At 33.1% G+C, this 18,579-nt stretch overlaps 2 protein-coding genes, 1 long non-coding RNA gene and 1 other non-coding gene across 4 annotated transcripts; 2 read left to right on the top strand and 2 right to left on the bottom strand.

The window, feature by feature from the left end:
- Positions 1-8,854, top strand: LOC107917916 (CSC1-like protein At1g10090). Its single transcript, XM_016847332.2, has 13 exons — positions 1-309; positions 763-1,221; positions 1,431-1,577; positions 1,997-2,060; positions 2,172-2,381; positions 3,259-3,438; positions 4,445-4,624; positions 5,326-5,624; positions 6,361-6,637; positions 7,023-7,304; positions 7,965-8,198; positions 8,279-8,474; positions 8,552-8,854. The coding sequence occupies exons 2-13, from the start codon at positions 941-943 to the stop codon at positions 8,578-8,580; spliced, it is 2,379 nt and encodes a 792-aa protein (XP_016702821.1). The 5' UTR covers positions 1-309; positions 763-940; the 3' UTR covers positions 8,581-8,854.
- A 293-nt stretch (positions 8,855-9,147) lies between these two features.
- On the bottom strand, positions 9,148-10,587 carry LOC107916977 (uncharacterized). The gene is made up of 3 exons (XM_016846364.2): positions 10,225-10,587; positions 9,678-10,082; positions 9,148-9,598 (listed from the first exon to the last, which is right to left on the bottom strand). The coding sequence occupies exons 1-3, from the start codon at positions 10,270-10,272 to the stop codon at positions 9,398-9,400; spliced, it is 654 nt and encodes a 217-aa protein (XP_016701853.1). The 5' UTR covers positions 10,273-10,587; the 3' UTR covers positions 9,148-9,397.
- Positions 10,437-10,509, bottom strand: TRNAA-AGC (transfer RNA alanine (anticodon AGC)). The gene has a single exon. It is a non-coding gene; the product is annotated as a tRNA-Ala (tRNA).
- Positions 10,588-14,141: 3,554 nt separating the features above from the next.
- Positions 14,142-17,126, top strand: LOC107916884 (uncharacterized). Its single transcript, XR_001689629.2, has 4 exons — positions 14,142-14,350; positions 14,514-14,561; positions 14,693-14,806; positions 16,620-17,126. It is a non-coding gene; the product is annotated as an uncharacterized lncRNA (long non-coding RNA).
- Positions 17,127-18,579: the final 1,453 nt, after the last annotated feature.

Raw genomic sequence — 18,579 nt, forward strand, 5'->3', positions numbered from 1 at the left:
TGTGTATGAACTAATTTTTTTTTTCAATAAATGAAATTCCTTGAAGATAATACAATCTTTTATAAAAAATTATTTCCGAATTAAGGCTCTTTATTTCTTTCTCTGTCAGCAAATTGGTCGAATTTTATTTTTGTTTTTATTTGAAGATGAAGGAAAAGCATAGCATTTGGCGTACAAGTGATAACTCACAATTTTCTTATGTATTTAGTTCCCTACTTTTTTAAGCCAACCATTTTGCTTCAGAATCTCTTTGCGTTGGGAACCTTTTCAAAGTTCTTACGCTTTTTTTGGCCTCTGATATTTTCCCAGGTACTTTCAGTTTATTTAATCTTTATTTTTTTCCTAGGTTGTTTAACTAAATTGATTTAATTTCGTTTGAGTTTCCTTCTTGAACTAATTGTTAGGAGCAATTTTTATTTTATTTTATTTTACTTGAGTTTTTGTATAATCTTTTGTCTTGGAACTATAGAGATTCATCGAAAGGAAAAAGAAGAAGAAATGGTTTGGAAATTTAGTCAGGTAGGAAAAAGATAGTTTAAAATTTTCGGTAGCTCTATTAGAAAGGAAATTAGAGTTAAAAACAACTTTTATTTAGGGGTTTTTTAATTTTTTAAAGTTTGATGATGTTTTTCGTCTGCGTTTAGTTTAAGCATTGTTTTTCTTACTTGAAATTTTATTGAAGTATTTTCTATTTTTTATTTTTGAGATTTGATCTATGAGAATGGTTTTAAATTTTGGTTTCTGAACTATGAAAATTCCCAGATCCATTTTGCAGCACTTGATTCTGTGTCAGATTGAGCCAAACTACTTTCTGCATTAGTAGTCATCAAAAGAACTCTGTTTTGAGCAAATTGGAAGTAATATTGACATGTCCTTTCTCGGTTCAGTGCTTTAGTTATTGAATTTCTTAAGCTTGAATAAAAGGTTAGAGGGAACTGAGATGGACATTGGAGCTCTTTTAACTTCTGCCGGAATCAATATAGCTATATGTGTTGTGCTTTTGTCTTTGTATTCCATACTGAGGAAACAACCGAGCAATGTTAGTGTGTATTTCATGCGGAGGCTTATTTCAGAACCAATAAAGCATAGTGATCCTTTTCACTTTGAGAGACTTGTTCCCTCTGCTAGTTGGATCGTGAGGGCCTGGCAAGCGACCAATGAAGAAATATTGGCTGCTGGTGGTGTGGATGCTCTAGTTTTCTTGAGAATAGTTGTTTTCAGGTGATTAAGTTTCTCCAGATGGAAAATTTTGATTTCTTCCAATTTTCTGAGGGAAAATTTTGCTACAAGTTTCTCCAAAAGTTTATGCTTGCAATTATATCCAAACATCTTTTAAAATGCTTTCATAATTCAATTATGGATGGTCAGTGTCTATTTTTTCTTCTGCTGGTTTACTAACTGCACTGCAATTTTCCTCCTGTTCTTTACAGTATTCGGGTATTCATCATTGCTGCTGCGATTTGTGTTTTTCTATTGCTTCCAGTAAATTATTATGGACAAGAAATGCAGCACAAGCAAATCCATTCAGAATCACTGGAAGTATTTACTATTGGAAATGTAAAGGAAGGATCAAAATGGTATGTTAATTGAACCCATTATTTATGGATGGTTGCTTTAGTTCCTTTTTACAACGAGTTGTTATTTGGATGCTGCCATCTTGAACCTTGAATGTTATGACCAGAAATGAAATGTGTACTCGCGATGCCATGTAGAATTCTACTTTACCATGTTTTTGTATGCATCCAAAAGGATGAATCCAAGTCTTTTATTTGTTATCCTTTATACTTTTAAAAGATTCCTGGGAGAGATCTAATCAGGAATTGAATTTAAATACTGAAAAGCAATGACTTTTTAAAGTCTTCTGGTCCACTAACTGTTTCTTCTTCAGGCCAAGATATTGAGATGCAACTCCAACATAGTGGTTTTGTGGTAAAATAGATTGGATAAAATCAGCTATTTATTGATTGTTTTTCATTTTGTTTTAAAAATATTTCAGGTTTTGGACCCACTGTCTTGCATTATATGTCATATCCTGCTCAGCTTGTGTTCTACTTCACTTTGTAAGGATGTGCATACCATAAAGCATTTCTTATTCATATATGGTTTGAATTTTACTGATACATTTGTAAACATCCTCTAGCAATCATTTAAAGGTTACCGCTTTGATGTAGGAGTACAAAAATATCACTAAAATGAGGTTAGCACATATTACTGGCTCTCCTGTGAATCCAAGTCATTTCACAGTTCTAGTCCGTAGCATCCCATGTTCTCAGAATCATTCATACAGTAAGTCGGTAGAAGACTTCTTTTCAACTTATTATCCGGCAAGCTATGTGTCCCACCAGATGGTATATCGGGCTGGTAGAGTTGACAAATTAATGGTATGCATCTATATTGAGTGACTATTTTAGGGATATAAATTTATATGAATTTTTTTATTTGAAAAGGCTTTAATTAAAAAAAAAATTACTATTCCGTTTAGGGGGAAAAGAAGAGAAGACTTAACTGGTTTTGCTTTAGAACAGTTATTCACTACTTCCATCTGATGAATGAATTTTTCATCTAGGGTAGATGTTATTAGTGCTGACAAACAGAAAATGTTAGCTTTTTGTTTATCATTTTGTTCTATTGACCAAATAAAGTGCTTCCTTAACCAAGCCACTGATTTAGTGGCAAAAGACTTCCATTGATTTCAAGTCTTGGTTAACATTAGGTCTAGGGTTCGAATTTGGACAGCCCAATCCCTCTCCAGTTTGTCAAATAAATAAATAAAGTGGTTTCTTTTTCGGAATTCACAATTCATAGCTTAAAGAGAAGTAAAAGAAAATGGACCCGTTGCATACTACCTCGAATAGGTAATTATGATTTTCTCAAATTTGATTTTGAGGCCATGTTTTAAATCTTGACATCGTTGACTTTATTTAGTGTTATTTTGCAGTTATGACTTGATACTACTTACCAATCAATTATTCTTTACTTATTTTAGTATGTAAAATAGGAAGTACTATCCTAATGCTGGTACTGATGCATTGCATTTAAGTTGAACTTTCCAATTTCTCAATTTGTTTTGTTTTCTTAATTAGGTCTTTTTGTTTTTTTTTTTATAAAAAAAAAACAAGTTGAGAAATTTAAAAAATTTAAATTTGTATTTCTCCTTTTCTATGCTCATTCTACTCCTCTATGCACGTGCAATGTTCTGTTTGTTTTATGATCTTTAACGAGTTTTATGTATATTCTCTAACAATGCTGTCTTTGCAGAAGGATGCAGAAAAAATGTACAGAATGCTAAAAACCATTGAGTCGCAGACTAAAAAGAGTTATATGCCATGTTGTCTTTGTGGTAAAAGTACACATTCCTTTGAGGCACTTAACAATGATGCAGAAAGTGTTGAGATTAAAACCAGCAGTGATGAGTTTCAACCAAGTCAAAGAGAAAAGGTTGAAAATTTCGGAACAAGTATAGTCTTATAATATTGATTTCTGGATTATAGTGATATTATACAGTTCATGTATTCCTTTCTAGTGGTTTGTTGCCAAAATTTAACTTGTCTTAGATATTGTTCAGTCATCAAATTCGTTTTGCTTTTATATCTCCTCTGGATTAACTTAATTTGCTATAGGCATGATAGGTTCTCTGTGGTCTAGTTTCTCCTCTGACAACAAAGAATCCTACTGGATGTAGACCTGATCTTTGCCACCCTAGCAATAGCCCTCATTTGATGCTGAAAAGCTATAACCCTAAACCCACAACAGTTGCTGGGATGGGTATTTTAGCTTAATTTTAGATCTGGTACCTCCTTTTCTAGATACTTATGATGCATGTAAGCAAGTTGTATCATTGAATTTGTGCGATTAATTTCCTCCTGTTTTGCTAGATGGCAGCATTTACTGTAACCGATAATTTCAACTATTATAAGAATATGGGATATAGTAGCAGCATTCTTTGAGGTTATGTGGTAATTTTTTTCTAAACTGTTATTGCCTTCCCAATATAACAGCTTCAGCAAACTAAGTCCTATGTGGTTTCAATCTTCTTGTTCCCCGTTGTCATCATGTGGTTGTTGATGTCTGAAGTAAATATTGCATATAAAGTGGTTTCTTTAATAGAATTCACGACACAAGACATGATTTTGGGACCAATTTTTTAGATCTTTATATCATTAACTTTATTTCGTGTTATCATACAGTAGTGACTTGTTACTACTTGCTATACAATTATTTTTCTTACTTATTTTAGCATTTAAGTTGAATTTTCCAATTTCTCATTTTCATTTTGTTTCCTATTATTTTATTATTATGAGTTGAACTGAGTTGAGTAATTTGATAATAAGCTTGTATTTCACCTATACTATTCTTACTCATTCCACTGCGCCACACAATGTTCTGTTTGTTTTATAATATGTAACAAGTTCTATGTATATTCTCTAACAATGTGTCTTTGCAGAAGGATGTGGAGAAGATATACAGAAAGCTAAAAACCATTGAGACACAAAAGAAAATGAGTTCTACGCCTGGTTGTCTTTGTGGTGGAATTATGCATTACTTTAAAATGCTTAAAAAGGAGGCGGAAAGTGTTGAGTGCAAAACCAGCAGTGATAGGTCGCAGCCAAGTCAAACAGACAAGGTTGATAATCTTCGAATAAGTAGTCTAATAATTTTGATTTCAGGGTTATAGTAGTTGTGTATAATTTGTATATTCTGTTTTGGTTATTTGTTGCCAAAAATATACTTGTTAAAGTAACTGCTCGGTTGTCGAAGTCATTTTACTTTTCTACCTCTGGGTTATTTTAATGTGCTATGAACATCATCAATACACCATGATCTAGTTTTCCTCTGATCACAGGAACCCTAGTGGATATAGATCTGATCTTTCCTACCCTAGCAATGCTGACATTTGATGCTAAAAAGCATTTCACACCTCTTTTTGATGGTTTACATGTTATTAATCGCATTCTGAATCTTTGCTGGGATGGGTGTTTTAGCTTAATGTTAGGTATGGTACCTCCTTTTCTAGATAAACATGATGCTTGATAGTAAGTCGTATTATTGAATTGAGGTGCGTAACTATTTTAAGTATATTGGATATAGTAGTGTCCTAGTAAATTATCGGAACACTTGTTTGTTAAACTGTTATTGCCTTCCCAACAGCATGGTCATTCTCTTGATTTCTTTGCGGAGACTCTCTCCCTATGTGGTTCAGTCTTATCATTTCCTGTTGCCACCATGTTGTGGTTGATGTTTGAAATCGAATATTGATCACTAACTTTTAAATCTTTGATGGAAATGGCCATGTGATATCCTATGTTATTTTGGCCTTTGATACAGGAACGTCCAGCTGCTTTTGTTTTCTTCAGGACTCGTTATGCAGCTATTGTTGCTGCACAAGTTCTTCAATCATCAAATCCCATGTTATGGGTGACACAACTAGCCCCAGAGCCTAATGATGTTTATTGGTCAAACCTCTCCATACCCTACAAGCAAATCTGGCTCCGTAAAATAGCAACTCTTCTGGGTGCTATTGTTTTTATGTTCGTGTTCCTTGCTCCAGTTACATTTGTGCAAGGCTTGACTCAACTAGACCAGTTAAGACAAACATTTCCATTTCTTAAAGGAATCTTGAAACAGTGAGTATCATTCTGCAAACTCTATTGCTAAACCAGTGTTAGGATTTTAGTCTCTATTTTGTTGCAATCAATACACATTGCAGACGTGACTGATGTCTGATGCTACAAATTAGGTTATGGAATTTGCATCATGTTACAATATATGCATTTATACAGAAATAATGCATGAAATTAACCACAGAAATAATGCATGGAAAGAATCATGCTCTTGAAACCCTTTCTGTATTGCTATAGCTACTATTCTAACCTTTTAAGTGATCATTTGTTTGTACTTTATATTGACTTCCTTAAGGAAATCAGAACCTGGAATAAGTGCTGCAATTAGTTCTCTTCTTTTTGGAATAATATGGAAAATAAATGGTTGTTATTTCATGTGCACTGGTATGATAGAAGTACCATGCTTAAATTTTGAAGATGTTGTGGCATATACTGAGAACAGACATAGAGTGAAGGCTCTGACAAGATAAATCTGCAATATATAAATAAGAAGATACATGTAAATAGAAGGATAAATACTAATATCCCTTGACCTTCAGGTCCATATCTTCTGTGTTCTTTATTTAATCTGCTGCAATATTTTCTTTGGCAATCGATGTATGTATAAATGCATAAATGACCAACTTAGAGAAGTATTTTGTTTTAGCCTTTTAATACATTATAATTTGCTATCTCATGGTTATTAGTGGAGAATAGCTTTGACTTAATTCTGAGCCAGGGATTTTGTTCTTATGTGCAGGAAGTTCATGAACCAGCTTGTAACAGGTTACCTACCAAGTGTAATTCTGATGTTATTTATGTATGCTGTTCCACCAACCATGATGCTGTTTTCCACAATTGAGGGAAATGTTTCACATAGTGAAAGGAAAAAAAGTGCTGGCATTAAAGTTTTGTACTTCACAATCTGGAATGTTTTCTTCGTTAATGTTCTTTCTGGATCCATAATTAGACAATTGAGTGTTTTCTCAAGTTTTAGAGACATACCTACACAACTTGCCAAAGCAGTGCCAACCCAGGTAATTTTCTATGCCACTCCACATTAGCTGGTTTAATAGAGCTTCATTTCTTCCAACTTCATGGCAGAATTCCAGATGCATTTCGATTTAGATTTTATATTCTATTAGGGATGCATGATATGCTTTTTGCCTATGGACTGAAACTATACCTTTAAAATTATTATCTTCAATGAGTTTTAAAGCTGTGATAGGCAACTTCTGGTTTTAACAAGCCTTGCATGGCAATATCGTACCGCGTAAGTGCTAAAAATGTATGTGTACTTTTTATGCACTCTTTTATCACCACATTCACATAGGACAAAGATTGCTTCTTTCTTTTTTTCTTTATACGTCAGCTCAGTAGAATCTTCAGGATTACTTCGAACTGTGTTTTTATCTTCTGCAGGCTACCTTCTTTACGACCTATGTTTTAACATCGGGCTGGGCAAGCTTGTCCTTTGAAGTAATACAACTTTTCCCTCTTCTTTGCAATGGGTTCAGAAGATTCATACTAAGAAGGCAGGAAGAGCCCTGTAGTAATCATGCTCTAACCTTCCCTCACCATACTGAAATCCCTCGACTTCTTCTGTTTGGACTGCTTGGCTTCACTTGTTCTATCATGGCACCATTAATATTGCCCTTCTTGCTGGTTTACTTCTTTCTTGCTTTCCTTGTCTATCGGAACCAGGTGTGTTTTTTTCTTATCAACTTTATATCCGTTTGCTTTTTGCTTTATTGAGTCTACCTTGTTCATTCACACTAATAAACCCAAAAGACTAAGAGAATAGCAGTTCTAGATTACAATTTGCTAAACGAACTTAGATTTGGGATGTTGAAGTGTTTTTCATTTGAGCTGTTGCTGGAGTATCCATGGGAGGATTATTATCTTTTATAATGTTTTCGTACACACCAATAAAGTAATCCCTATTAAAAAATAAAATGTTAAAAGGAATATTTTTGAAGATAAAGGTTCGGAAATTTGAACAGTGAAATGGTGCCCAGTACTGTGGACTGAACTGCAAAAAATCTCCTAACTCATGAAAGTCGATTCTTGGAAGTACCAAGCTTCACAACCTACTTGTCGACCTTGTTTATGCAACAGTTGTTTAGCAATTACTTAAGCTTCTTTATGGAATTACATTCCAAGCTTCTATGTCCTCGATATTGTACAATATCTTATGCATTTCTTTTAAGTATAAAACAGTGAATGTATGATTTTCACATATATGGTACAAGGTATTCGGAGTGCTGCATGATTATATTAAGCAATTGAGTCAAGCGCAAGACAGATTCAGAATAAATCAATTTCTAACTGTTCTTTGATTATGCTTGTTCCTTTTTTCCCCAGATTCTCAATGTATATGTACCAAAATATGAAAGCGGGGGACAGTTTTGGCCTGTTGTTCACAACACAACAATCTTCTCTTTAGTGTTGACACAAGTTATCGCACTCGGGGTGTTTGGTATAAAAAGATCACCAGTTGCTTCTGGTTTCACTATTCCTCTAATATTTTTAACTCTTCTGTTCAATGAGTACTGTAGGCAGAGGTTTTCTCCCGTTTTCAAGAGGAGTCCTGCACAGGTAAGAATAAAAAAATCTCATTTTCTCCCTCTCAAACTCAGATGACCATTTTTTATTGTGATGGCTTGGTTGTAGTACAGGTTCTTATAGAGATGGATAAACAAGATGAGAATTGGGGTAGGGCAGAGGAGATATATAAGCTGTTACGTACAGCATATTGCCAGTTCCCATTACTGTCACTGGACTTGTCAACTTCTCAGGAGTTGTCAATGGCTGGAAACAGCGGGCAGAACAAAGATGAGGGTAGTTCCAAAGATCAAGAGTCACATAATCCAGGTATGGTGGTTCTAGTGCTAGCTGCTGATTCTTTCCATCTACAATCAATTAGTAACTGCTTGAATCTGTACTTGTAGATTTGAACGAAATCAAATTGTTAAGTTAAAATGAATAGTGGGTCGTTCATCAGAAGGGGAAGGAATAGTATATGAACCGAATTGGTTCATAGAAACATCCGTTTAAGGCTCTGTTAATGGTGGCAGTGGGATATAGGGAATAGTACACAAGGTGACTGTTTTTGCTCCACAAAAACCATACAAATTTAGTTACTTTGCCATTTTAATTCTCACACTTAATGGGGGCAAAGCCCTTTGATATGCATCCATACTCCAACATTGTATAGTTTAAAAGGAAAGTGTTTATATCCTGTTTGATGTGCATGCTTCAAAATCCACTGTTACACAATTCGAATTTTAAATTGTAAATATCTATTGGATTTAACAATAAAAAAAACATCAATACATTAAAATCAAAATATTTGACTGAGTAGATAGAAGATTATTAAATTTAGTGTGATAAGGTTGAATTTAATAATGTGCAAATATTTTATTTTGTCATGATTTCATCTCTTCAAGATTTCACTCTATAAAAATGCAAGAGACAACAGAAAACAGTACGAAACTTGAAACTTAATAAAATACGACTCAAACAATACATAAACGAATAAATGGCGTTGGCAGAGCTGAAATGTGTTTGATAAAATTTATCATAAATATGCTTAAAAACGTATGAGATGGCACTGCTAACCAATTTCTTACCCATCTACGTTACAGCATACTAAGAATATTTGAATCCGTAACAAGGTGAACAGATTTCATCTACTAATTCCTTTGCTCAATTAACTGCTAATGTGTGAGTGACATGAGTTTACAGAGATATAATCAAGCAACATCACCCCCGAATAAAGTCAACTTTCTGCTGATTTAAGGTGTTGATCCATCTTCCATGGATCCATTTTCTGCCAGCAAACTTCTCCATTGCCACAGAACTTGCATCAACCCACCATTCGCAACATGCAAAAGGAACACCCTTGTTCCTATTCCAAACCATGTGCACACCAACTTGATAACAACAAACAACCCACCCATCCATAACACCTGCCATTTCATTTCCAATTCCTTCCCCTGTTCAAACATAAAAAAGCCTCAAAATTTACAACACACCCACAAGCACAAACTAGTTAAAGAACAGAGTATATATTACCTCGGAGCTTCGAAATGCTTCTTGGGATGTCTGTTTTAGGAAATCAGACATCAACACTCCCACAATTAGACCAAAGGGTATCATCAATTCTTGGTTTCTAGATATAGCATTTATGAAATCCGACAGACAGCTGGATACAAGAACTGTAACAATAGACAACTTCAATGCCTTGTTTCCCGCAACAAGTAGTTTGTCCAGCAGCAAATTCTCAGCTTCTTTCCAAGGAAATGCTTTTACAGAGTCGGGGCTGTTCTCCCGTAGTCTCTCCTTGATGGTATTGAGTTGTTCCTTCATCTTATTTGGTTCCCAAAACTGCGCCATTGTTACTTTCAAGTGACATTTTGGAGAGAGTCGATGAAAATTATGGAGCTGAGAACAGCAAGGCTGGTGTTCATATTGCTTAACCTGTATGAAGATTCCAATGATTAAGAAGCTTCGATCAAAGAAACAAGAATAGCCATTGAGTTAATTCCGAGTTTTATTTACGTATCTGAAGTTAACTTCAATTACAGAAAAGCAGAGACAATAAGTTGGAAGGAAGGAGTACCTTGATATTTAGAGATGAAGGCAATAGGGAGGAAGTCAAAAGCGCCATCGTTAAAGGAACCACCAGACAGAGGTTTGTTTTGTGTACAGCCTAGGGTTTAGCTTAGCTTAGAAGAGACGACGATTGATTGAAGGGATGGGTTTTTGATCCTCATGGGCTGAATCCCTCTGAACCCAGAAATCTCTGGATCTAATTGTAAAAAATATTAAAAATGGAGATGCGGGGTATCGATCTCCGTACCTCTCGCATGCTAAGCGAGCGCTCTACCACCTGAGCTACATCCCCTCCCATTCAAAGAAACTCAGTATAGTTTCTAAAATTTGTTTTGGTATCTTTGGAAATTGCTTTCATCGAATTTCATGTGCACCATATCATGCTTTTAGTTTGAAGATATTAAGGCAAATATTAACCATCGTAAATGTATTCATGAAATAAGAGTCGGATTGTATTTTAATTCTTTTATTTAAAAAATAAGTAAATTATTTTTTTATATTAATTCAAAAAGTAAATTGATCATTTTTGCTAAAAATTCTATCTATTTGTACTATTAAATAACTATAATAAGACAGTAATATATGACATATGATGTATACACCATAATGACATACATAGACTAATTTTTAACTATAAAAATAGATGAAGTTTTTAATAGAATGATCGATTTATTTTTCATTAATTTACTTTATTTTTTAGTAAAAAGTTCAAAATATAATCAAAATAGTAGGAGCTTCCATGGTACATGATACTTTTAAGAGATAGAGTGAAGTCTCTGACATGATAATCTGCAATATGTAAATAAGGACATATAAGCTTCAGGTTCATATTTTATGTGCATAAAAAACCAGCTTGACCTATGATATAATAATACCTAACACCAAAAGGTTTTATAAATACAACGTCTGTTATTCAAAGAGCTAAACATAATATCATAAAACAGTACTTTTGAGCTACAAAAAGTAGCCCATCACACAAGTTTTCAAACCAGAATTATAATAACTTATCATTCACAAAACTGACCATCACAAACCCACTGCCTTCATCAGCATCGCTTCTTATAACAAGCCGTTGGTGTAAGAGGCCCAATTGCTCCGACCTTGGACATTTTTGCTTTCCGAATACAGCAATAAGGAATTCAGTGTCTTCATATATAGTTCCAAGTTTTCTTTAATCAGCAAGAAATCCACTGCATCCTCCTTGTACTCAAAACATAAGCCCAATTTGTAAAAGTTTGCTTAACCTGTCTATAACATCGGCTTGTCCTGGAGATGACATTCTTTCCGCAATTTCCTTAGTAAAAGAAGAAATGAACTTGATGTTGGTTTTTCGATCCTCGAAGCCTGATCTATCCAGAATAAGTTTTTGAGAATTTTGATCCCAGAGAACCATCTTTTTCTTTACTACTTCCAGTGTTCGACTTTTTCGACAAAGAAGAAGTTGGTAATTGACTTGAATCGATTTATTTGTCTCGAATACGGAGAGGTCTAGTAGAGACTTAGCAGCATTTTGTCTTTCTTTGGCTTTCATGTTCATCATTGGACCAGCATGAAAGGCCAATATAATTTTAATCAGACCCTTCTCAAACAATCCATTTTTAGTATCAACAAGCATCTTTGATAGATGTGTTAAATATGACTCTTATTTTTAGTCAAATTTGAAAAATAATCTTTCAGTTAAACTCTGTTTACTTGTTTTAATCAAATAATGATTAGTTTAGATTATTTTATTATTATTTGAGCTATGAATTTAGCTTATAAATAGGCTCTTTTATAACTTTAGAAATAGACACCCATTAGATATTAGAACTCATAACACAATTAGAGAATTTTGTGTTTACGTTTTGAGGGTTCTTTATTTTCGGGTTTTCGGGGTTTAGTCTTTATCTCCATCTTTTGTACTATTCGTTCTTTTGCTATTATAGTAAAATTATCTTTGCCCGTGGTTTTTTATCCTCTTTGTAGGGGTTTTTTCACGTTAAATTTGTGTGTTTAATTTCTCAATTTATTCCGCTATTTTTTTCTAGTTCATTGCTTAATAGGGTCGATCCTAATAAGTGGTATCAGAGCTAATTAAATTTTCATAGATTAGCTCATTTAGAGAAGGCAACAACAAGGTTTAAAATTGAGAAGTTCAATGGTGAGACAAATTTTAATCTGTGGCAAGTTTGGATAATGGCAATTCTAGTTCAATCTAGTTTGAAAAAGGTTGTTACCGGGAAAAAGCCTGAGAATCTAAATAAAACAGAATGGGAAGAGCTTGACGAAAAGGCTTTATCTGCAATCCAGTTGTGCCTCGCAAATATGGTATTGCATGAGGTATTGATGGAGAGGATCTCATCTGCCTTGTGGAAAATGCTAGAAACTCTTCACGCGACTAAGTCTCTGGCTAACCGTTTAGTGTTGAAACAACGTCTATTTACGTTTCACATGAACGAATGTGAGATTCTTAGAGATCACATCAGTCAATTCATTACTCTTTTAAATGATTTAAAGAATGTTGAGGTTTATAGTGATGATGAAGATCAAGCTATTCTATTATTATGCTCTTTACCTTCTTCATACAAGTCTTTCAAGGAGACCCTGATTTATGGTAGATACAAACTCTAGTTCGAAGATGTGAAAGGTTATTTGTTGAGTAGAAACAAACTCAACAATGAGCTTCATTTGGATAGCAAGACAGATAGGCAAGCTTCCATTTTGGTAGCGTCAAAGAAACGAGACAAAGGCACTACAGGAAAATAGGGCTTTAGCGGCGTTTTGACAAAAACGCCGCTAAAAACTGAGCAATAGCGGCGTTTTTTGTTAAAACGCCACTAAAAACAGAGCATTAGCGGCGCTTTTGGTGAAACGCCGCTAAAGACCAGAGCATTAGCGGCGCTTTTGGTGAAATGCCGCTAAAGATACCAACTAGGTTCTCATTTTAGTCTCACTATTAAGGTTTATGAATTATGGGTTTAGGGATTATGGTTTAAAGGTAGTTTAAGGGTTGGGGTTTAAGGTTTAAGTGTTAGGGGTTAGGGGTTCATGGTTCATGGTTTAGGGTTCAGGGTTCAGGGTTTATGTTTTAGGGTTTAATGTTTAGGGATTAGGAGTTTAGGGTTTAGATTAGTTAACGTTTTTTAATTATATGATAAATATTTTCTTATATAATTATAAAAGAGATAGTATTAATTTTAAAATATTGAATTAATTATCATTATATAAATATTTTCTTATATGATAAATGTTTCTTTTTCTAACAATGGTTTAGTGTGCAATTGTATACATGAACTTTAATTTGATCTAGTTCTTGTAAATTATTAACACAATTATTGATATAACATCATTTTATATTTATATATTGCATACATAAATATTTATATTTATCCAATAGAAAAATATATTTATGTATTTATTTTTAAAATTTGTATGATTAAATCAAAATTAAAGTTTTAACTATACATTTAAACCACAATTAAAATTTCACGTCTACAATTACACATTAAACCGAAATTCATATATAATTCTAAGATGTATCTCTATTAAAATTTAGGTGTATACATATAATTAAATGCCATTTATATAAAATCTAAACAACTAATGCGGACCATACTTAAAAGAATAATACTTGTATTACTGTGTCATTTTGTATTTTTTAATTCATCGATTTCATTTTATTTCTGTTAAAGTTTCCTTTTGTATTTTATATGATAATTTAAAAATTTTCATAAAAAATTTAAAAAATAAAAAACTTAAAAATTTAATATTTTAGTTCATATTTCAGTTAAAAAGTTCAATATTTAAAATTTAAAAAAAAATTCTAAAAAATGATAATGTCAGCACAAAAAATTTATAAGAAAAAATAGAAAAAAATATGTTAAAAATGAACTATAGTGGCGTTTTTTATTTAAAACGCCAAAAAAACCTATTATTTTTTATCCCGTTTTCAAAATCCCGCTCACAACCAAAAAATAAATTTTGGTTACCCGCTTCTCATCTTCTGTCTCATCTCCTTTTACTCTCAATTTCTTTTTAACGATAAACGCTTCATTAGAAAGAAATTTCTTTTTACTCTCAAGGAACGCGAGAAGCTTCTCGAAGACATGGAAAACAAGATCACTTATCTGCAGTCTGTTATATCCACTCTTAAGGTTCAATTCTTAGCCAAGAAGCTTTGCTTTTTATTATTATGTTTTCAATTATTTTCAGTTATCGAATGTCTTTCCCTAAAGAAGCGTAGATTGAAGAGTACAGTGTACTAAATTAGGGTTTATTCGGCTATGAATTTTAATTTCTATATTATGTTAATTGCAGGATGATTCATTACTTGCTGATGAAAAGCTTAAGGCTCTACAAGAGGAGGTTTGTTTTAAATGGTTTAATATAAATATAATCCCTAATTCCATTTTTTTCTACTATTGGGTTCCTTGCCTGTAATACTTGCTTTATTTGCAATATTCATTTGACTTGAGTAGTAGGCCTCGTTCTCCTAGGTACGTTTGCTTTGGGATGCTTCGAGAAAAAACAACTTTGAACTTCATGTTTTGGAATCGGAAGCACAGGACACTGAAGATAGGGTGGAAGCTGTTAATTTAAAAGTTGAAAAGGTCAGCATTGTGCATGCATTAATTTTATTTCCGTGTAAAGACTCTGCTAGTGAATGTTGAATGACTAAGCATTTCTATGTATTATTATGACCTTTATCAACTGAAAGAATTTTCATCAAGAACAGCAAAAATGCTTTAAAGACCGTCCAATAAAACTTTGTTTTGTTGATTTTTTAAGCCCATCTCATGCTGCTACTTCAATGGATGCTTTACAAGGTTAGCCTGACAAGGATTTTTCAGTCTCTAGTATTTTGCCGATCAAAATGGTTAAATTTCATGGATGTTATTTGTTATGCCATAAATGAAGGTACTGACATACCCAATCACCCATGCATGAACTAGTGAAGTGAAGCACAGAATAGAGGCTTATGTAATCAGTCCCTGTTTTATTTCGATTCCTCCTTTTTCTTTCCCCTTTTCCTTTGTCCAATTTTTTCTTCCAAGTGAGTTTTAGAGAAAGATCCAATTGTAAGGGTATCAGATAGGAGAGTGGAGATAGGAATAGAGAAGATTGTAGCAAGATTTCTTTTCAAAGGAATGACTCCTTAAGTGCTTGGGGATTTAATTAGATGGTTAAGTTCAAAACCAAGGAGTCATTTGGTTCACTTGTTCCTGTTTTGTTAACTAGTTTATGTCTTGTTTCTTAACTTTCATTTGCAATGAATGGTTAAAAATATAAAATCAATGATATAAATGCTATGAAGGGACAGTTCAAACAGAGAATCTCAGCCATCATTGTTCCATTACAAGCTTAGGTTTCCCTTCTTTTTGCTTTCATTTTTTGGGGGTTTTTGTATTTTTCTCTGGTCAAATTAGTTATAATTCATCAGCATGTACGTTTGACGGCCAGTGATTTTAGGGAAATTTTCGATATGTACTTTATATCAACAATTAAAGAGGTTAACAGGAGAGATAATATCTTTGCATTCTTCTCTGCAATTTGTTCATGGATTTTTGTTGGGACCTTTCAGTTCATTCTGCATTGATATCGAATTTCTTCATGTTATTTGAGACTAGCAAATATGGTGGTCGAAATTTGCAAGAAAATTGAGTAGACCAGTCTCCTGCATTAGTTAGATCCTCCAAAATTCTGCAACTTACTAAGAGTTTCACTTCATCAGTCCAAAAGCTTAACTGCTCGTCTTTCTTGTACTGGCTGCGTTAGTTAGATTCTCAACTGGTTTCATGGACTAAATGTGACACTGACTAATCGTCTTTCTTGTTCACTTTATACTGTGTGGTCTTTCTAACATTGAAATTCTATATTCATTTATCCTGGGCCTCTTCTCATCCTTTCCCATTTCCATTGCCATGTTGATGTCATCTCATAAAATTAATCAGGAAAAAGAAAGCTGTTTATACTTCACAGTTTTTCCATCTATTTTAGGGAGAAATAAGAGCCTGGCAGTTAGCATTCTAAAACCTAGCTTGTCTTTCCCAAATCCTTTTCCGTTGTTTCCATTCGTTGATACAGGGATGTGCTGGAGCACTGTGTTGTCGTTAGGATTCTGAGAAAGTAAACCTTTATCGATGGAAAACCGTGTAACGTCAAACGAAATTTATATATTCATCATTTTCAGTTGATTTTCTGTATTATATTTTATATATACAAGTAATTGCATTGTTAATAAATTATATTATTTGAGGGTACTTTTAATATTTTACTATATGCATATAACACTGCAGTATAAGCTAGATGGATCTCCCTCTTTAAAAAGACCATAAAAATCTTGGTTGTTTTTGCAAATTTCATTATATGCCAACAAGATTGAGAAATGTGATCAAATTGTGATACATTCACTTTTCCTTGTAGGTTTGATGGTCAGAGGATGCTGATGGTGATTGGGATTGTGTGCAAACTTTAGGTGAATCTAGCAAGTACTAAGCCTAGAACTCTTTCTATTTGTTCTGTTTCAATTCATTTTCTTGTTCATTGTATTGCCTGGTATGTACTTTTATATGTACCTATTAAGTATTGTGGTGATGTCTTTGAAATTTGTATTATACCTTAAAGATTTTTGTCCACTAGTTTATTAAGTTTTCGGACTACTAAAAACTCTTGTTCCACTAGTTTATGGTCAGTGGTCAGGGGACTCAGCTTGCTGCTGCAGATGGTCTTGAATGCAAATTCAGGTGTGAGTTTCAGATATTTTATGTGCAAAAAAGTATTAGAGTGCCTTATGTTTGTATGTTAGTTAAGCAGATTATAGATAGAACCTGCAGTAGGATCAACTAATTAGTTGATCAAAAACTACACCTAGTTTTGTAATAGTCTACTTGCATATTTGCATATATTTAATAATAATCTCGTGTCAACTAATTATTCTATTTTTATTTAATTGTTTTGTTTTCAACCTTTTATTTTTATTTGAGTTGAAAGAAGAAAAAAATGAATTGTAATTTTGACTTAGAAAATAGAATATTCATTAGCAGCTTAATCAATTTAAATAATCAATGTTGATATTTCACATGGGAATGGATATTCAAATCTTATATTTTACATGGTTATGATTTAAGTCATTATTTCATTTAAGTAACTTCATTATAATATCTTATTTTATTGATATCTTTATATTTAATCTAATTTTTATTATTTATTTTAGTTTTGATTCTAAATTTTTATTTTTATTTTAATATTTAAGATAACTTGAGTTTTAACTTTTGAATTTTAATTGTGTTATTAATTTATTATTTTAAATTTTAAATTTAAATTCATTAATTTTTGTATTTAGTTTTAAAGTTAAAATTTTAATAGAAAATTTAATTTGATAATGAATTTTAATAGAATTTTAATAGGAAATTTTTATATTTATATCATGAATATTATTCTTCTCAATATTTTGATAATGAATTTTAAAATTTTTATATTTTTCATGACTTTTATAATATATTATTTTTCTAAATTTTATGACCTTTAGCGGCGTTTGCGGGAAAAGCGCCGCAAAAAGTCCTGGACTTTAGCGGCGTTTTTTAGAAAAGCGTCGCTAAAAGTTCTGGTCTTTAGCGGCGCTTAAAAACGCCGCTAAAGGCAAAAAAAAATGCCGCTAAAAGTCTATTTTCCTGTAGTGAGGTGTCGCTATTGTAAAAAGTTAGGTTACGTCAAAGTAGATTGTCATAAACTGTGAAATAAAAGAGCTGCTGAGAGTAAAGAGGAAGATGTAACTGGTGCTAATTTGGCCGATGAAAATGGTGATGATTTCTTGTTAATGTCAACGAGCGATAACTTCAAGTTCACGTCCGAGTGGATCCTAGATTCAGGATGTTCTTTCCACATGTGTCCCAATAGAGAATGGTTCTCCACATACAGTTTGGTTGAAGGTGGAGTTGTGAGCATGAGAAACGATTCATCTAGTAAGGTAATTGGTATTGGTACTGTTAAAATTAAGATACACGATGGGACGATTAGGACACTCTCAGATGTCAGATATGTACCTGATTTACAAAAGAATCTCATCTCTTTGAGTGTTTTAGACTTGAAAGGATGCAGAATTAACATCGAGTCGAGTGGCATTAAAGTATCTCGTGGAGCTCTCGTTTTGTTAAAAGGTAAAAGAATTGACAGTCTTTATATTCTGGAAGGTTTTACAATGACCAATGAAATGGGACGTCCTTTGTCCGTTACGAAGTTAAAGTCAACTTGTTTAGAGCGGAGGCAACTTGGTCATAGGAGGGAAAAATGTATGATCGTTTCGTTGAAGAGAGGTTCTCTTTTGGATACAGGTTTTGACAAATTAGGGCATTGTGTTCGTGAAAATCAGACCCAGGTTAGTTTT

The sequence above is a fragment of the Gossypium hirsutum genome, chromosome A01 (assembly GCF_007990345.1).
Source record: "Gossypium hirsutum isolate 1008001.06 chromosome A01, Gossypium_hirsutum_v2.1, whole genome shotgun sequence".
Lineage (NCBI taxonomy): Eukaryota > Viridiplantae > Streptophyta > Magnoliopsida > Malvales > Malvaceae > Gossypium > Gossypium hirsutum.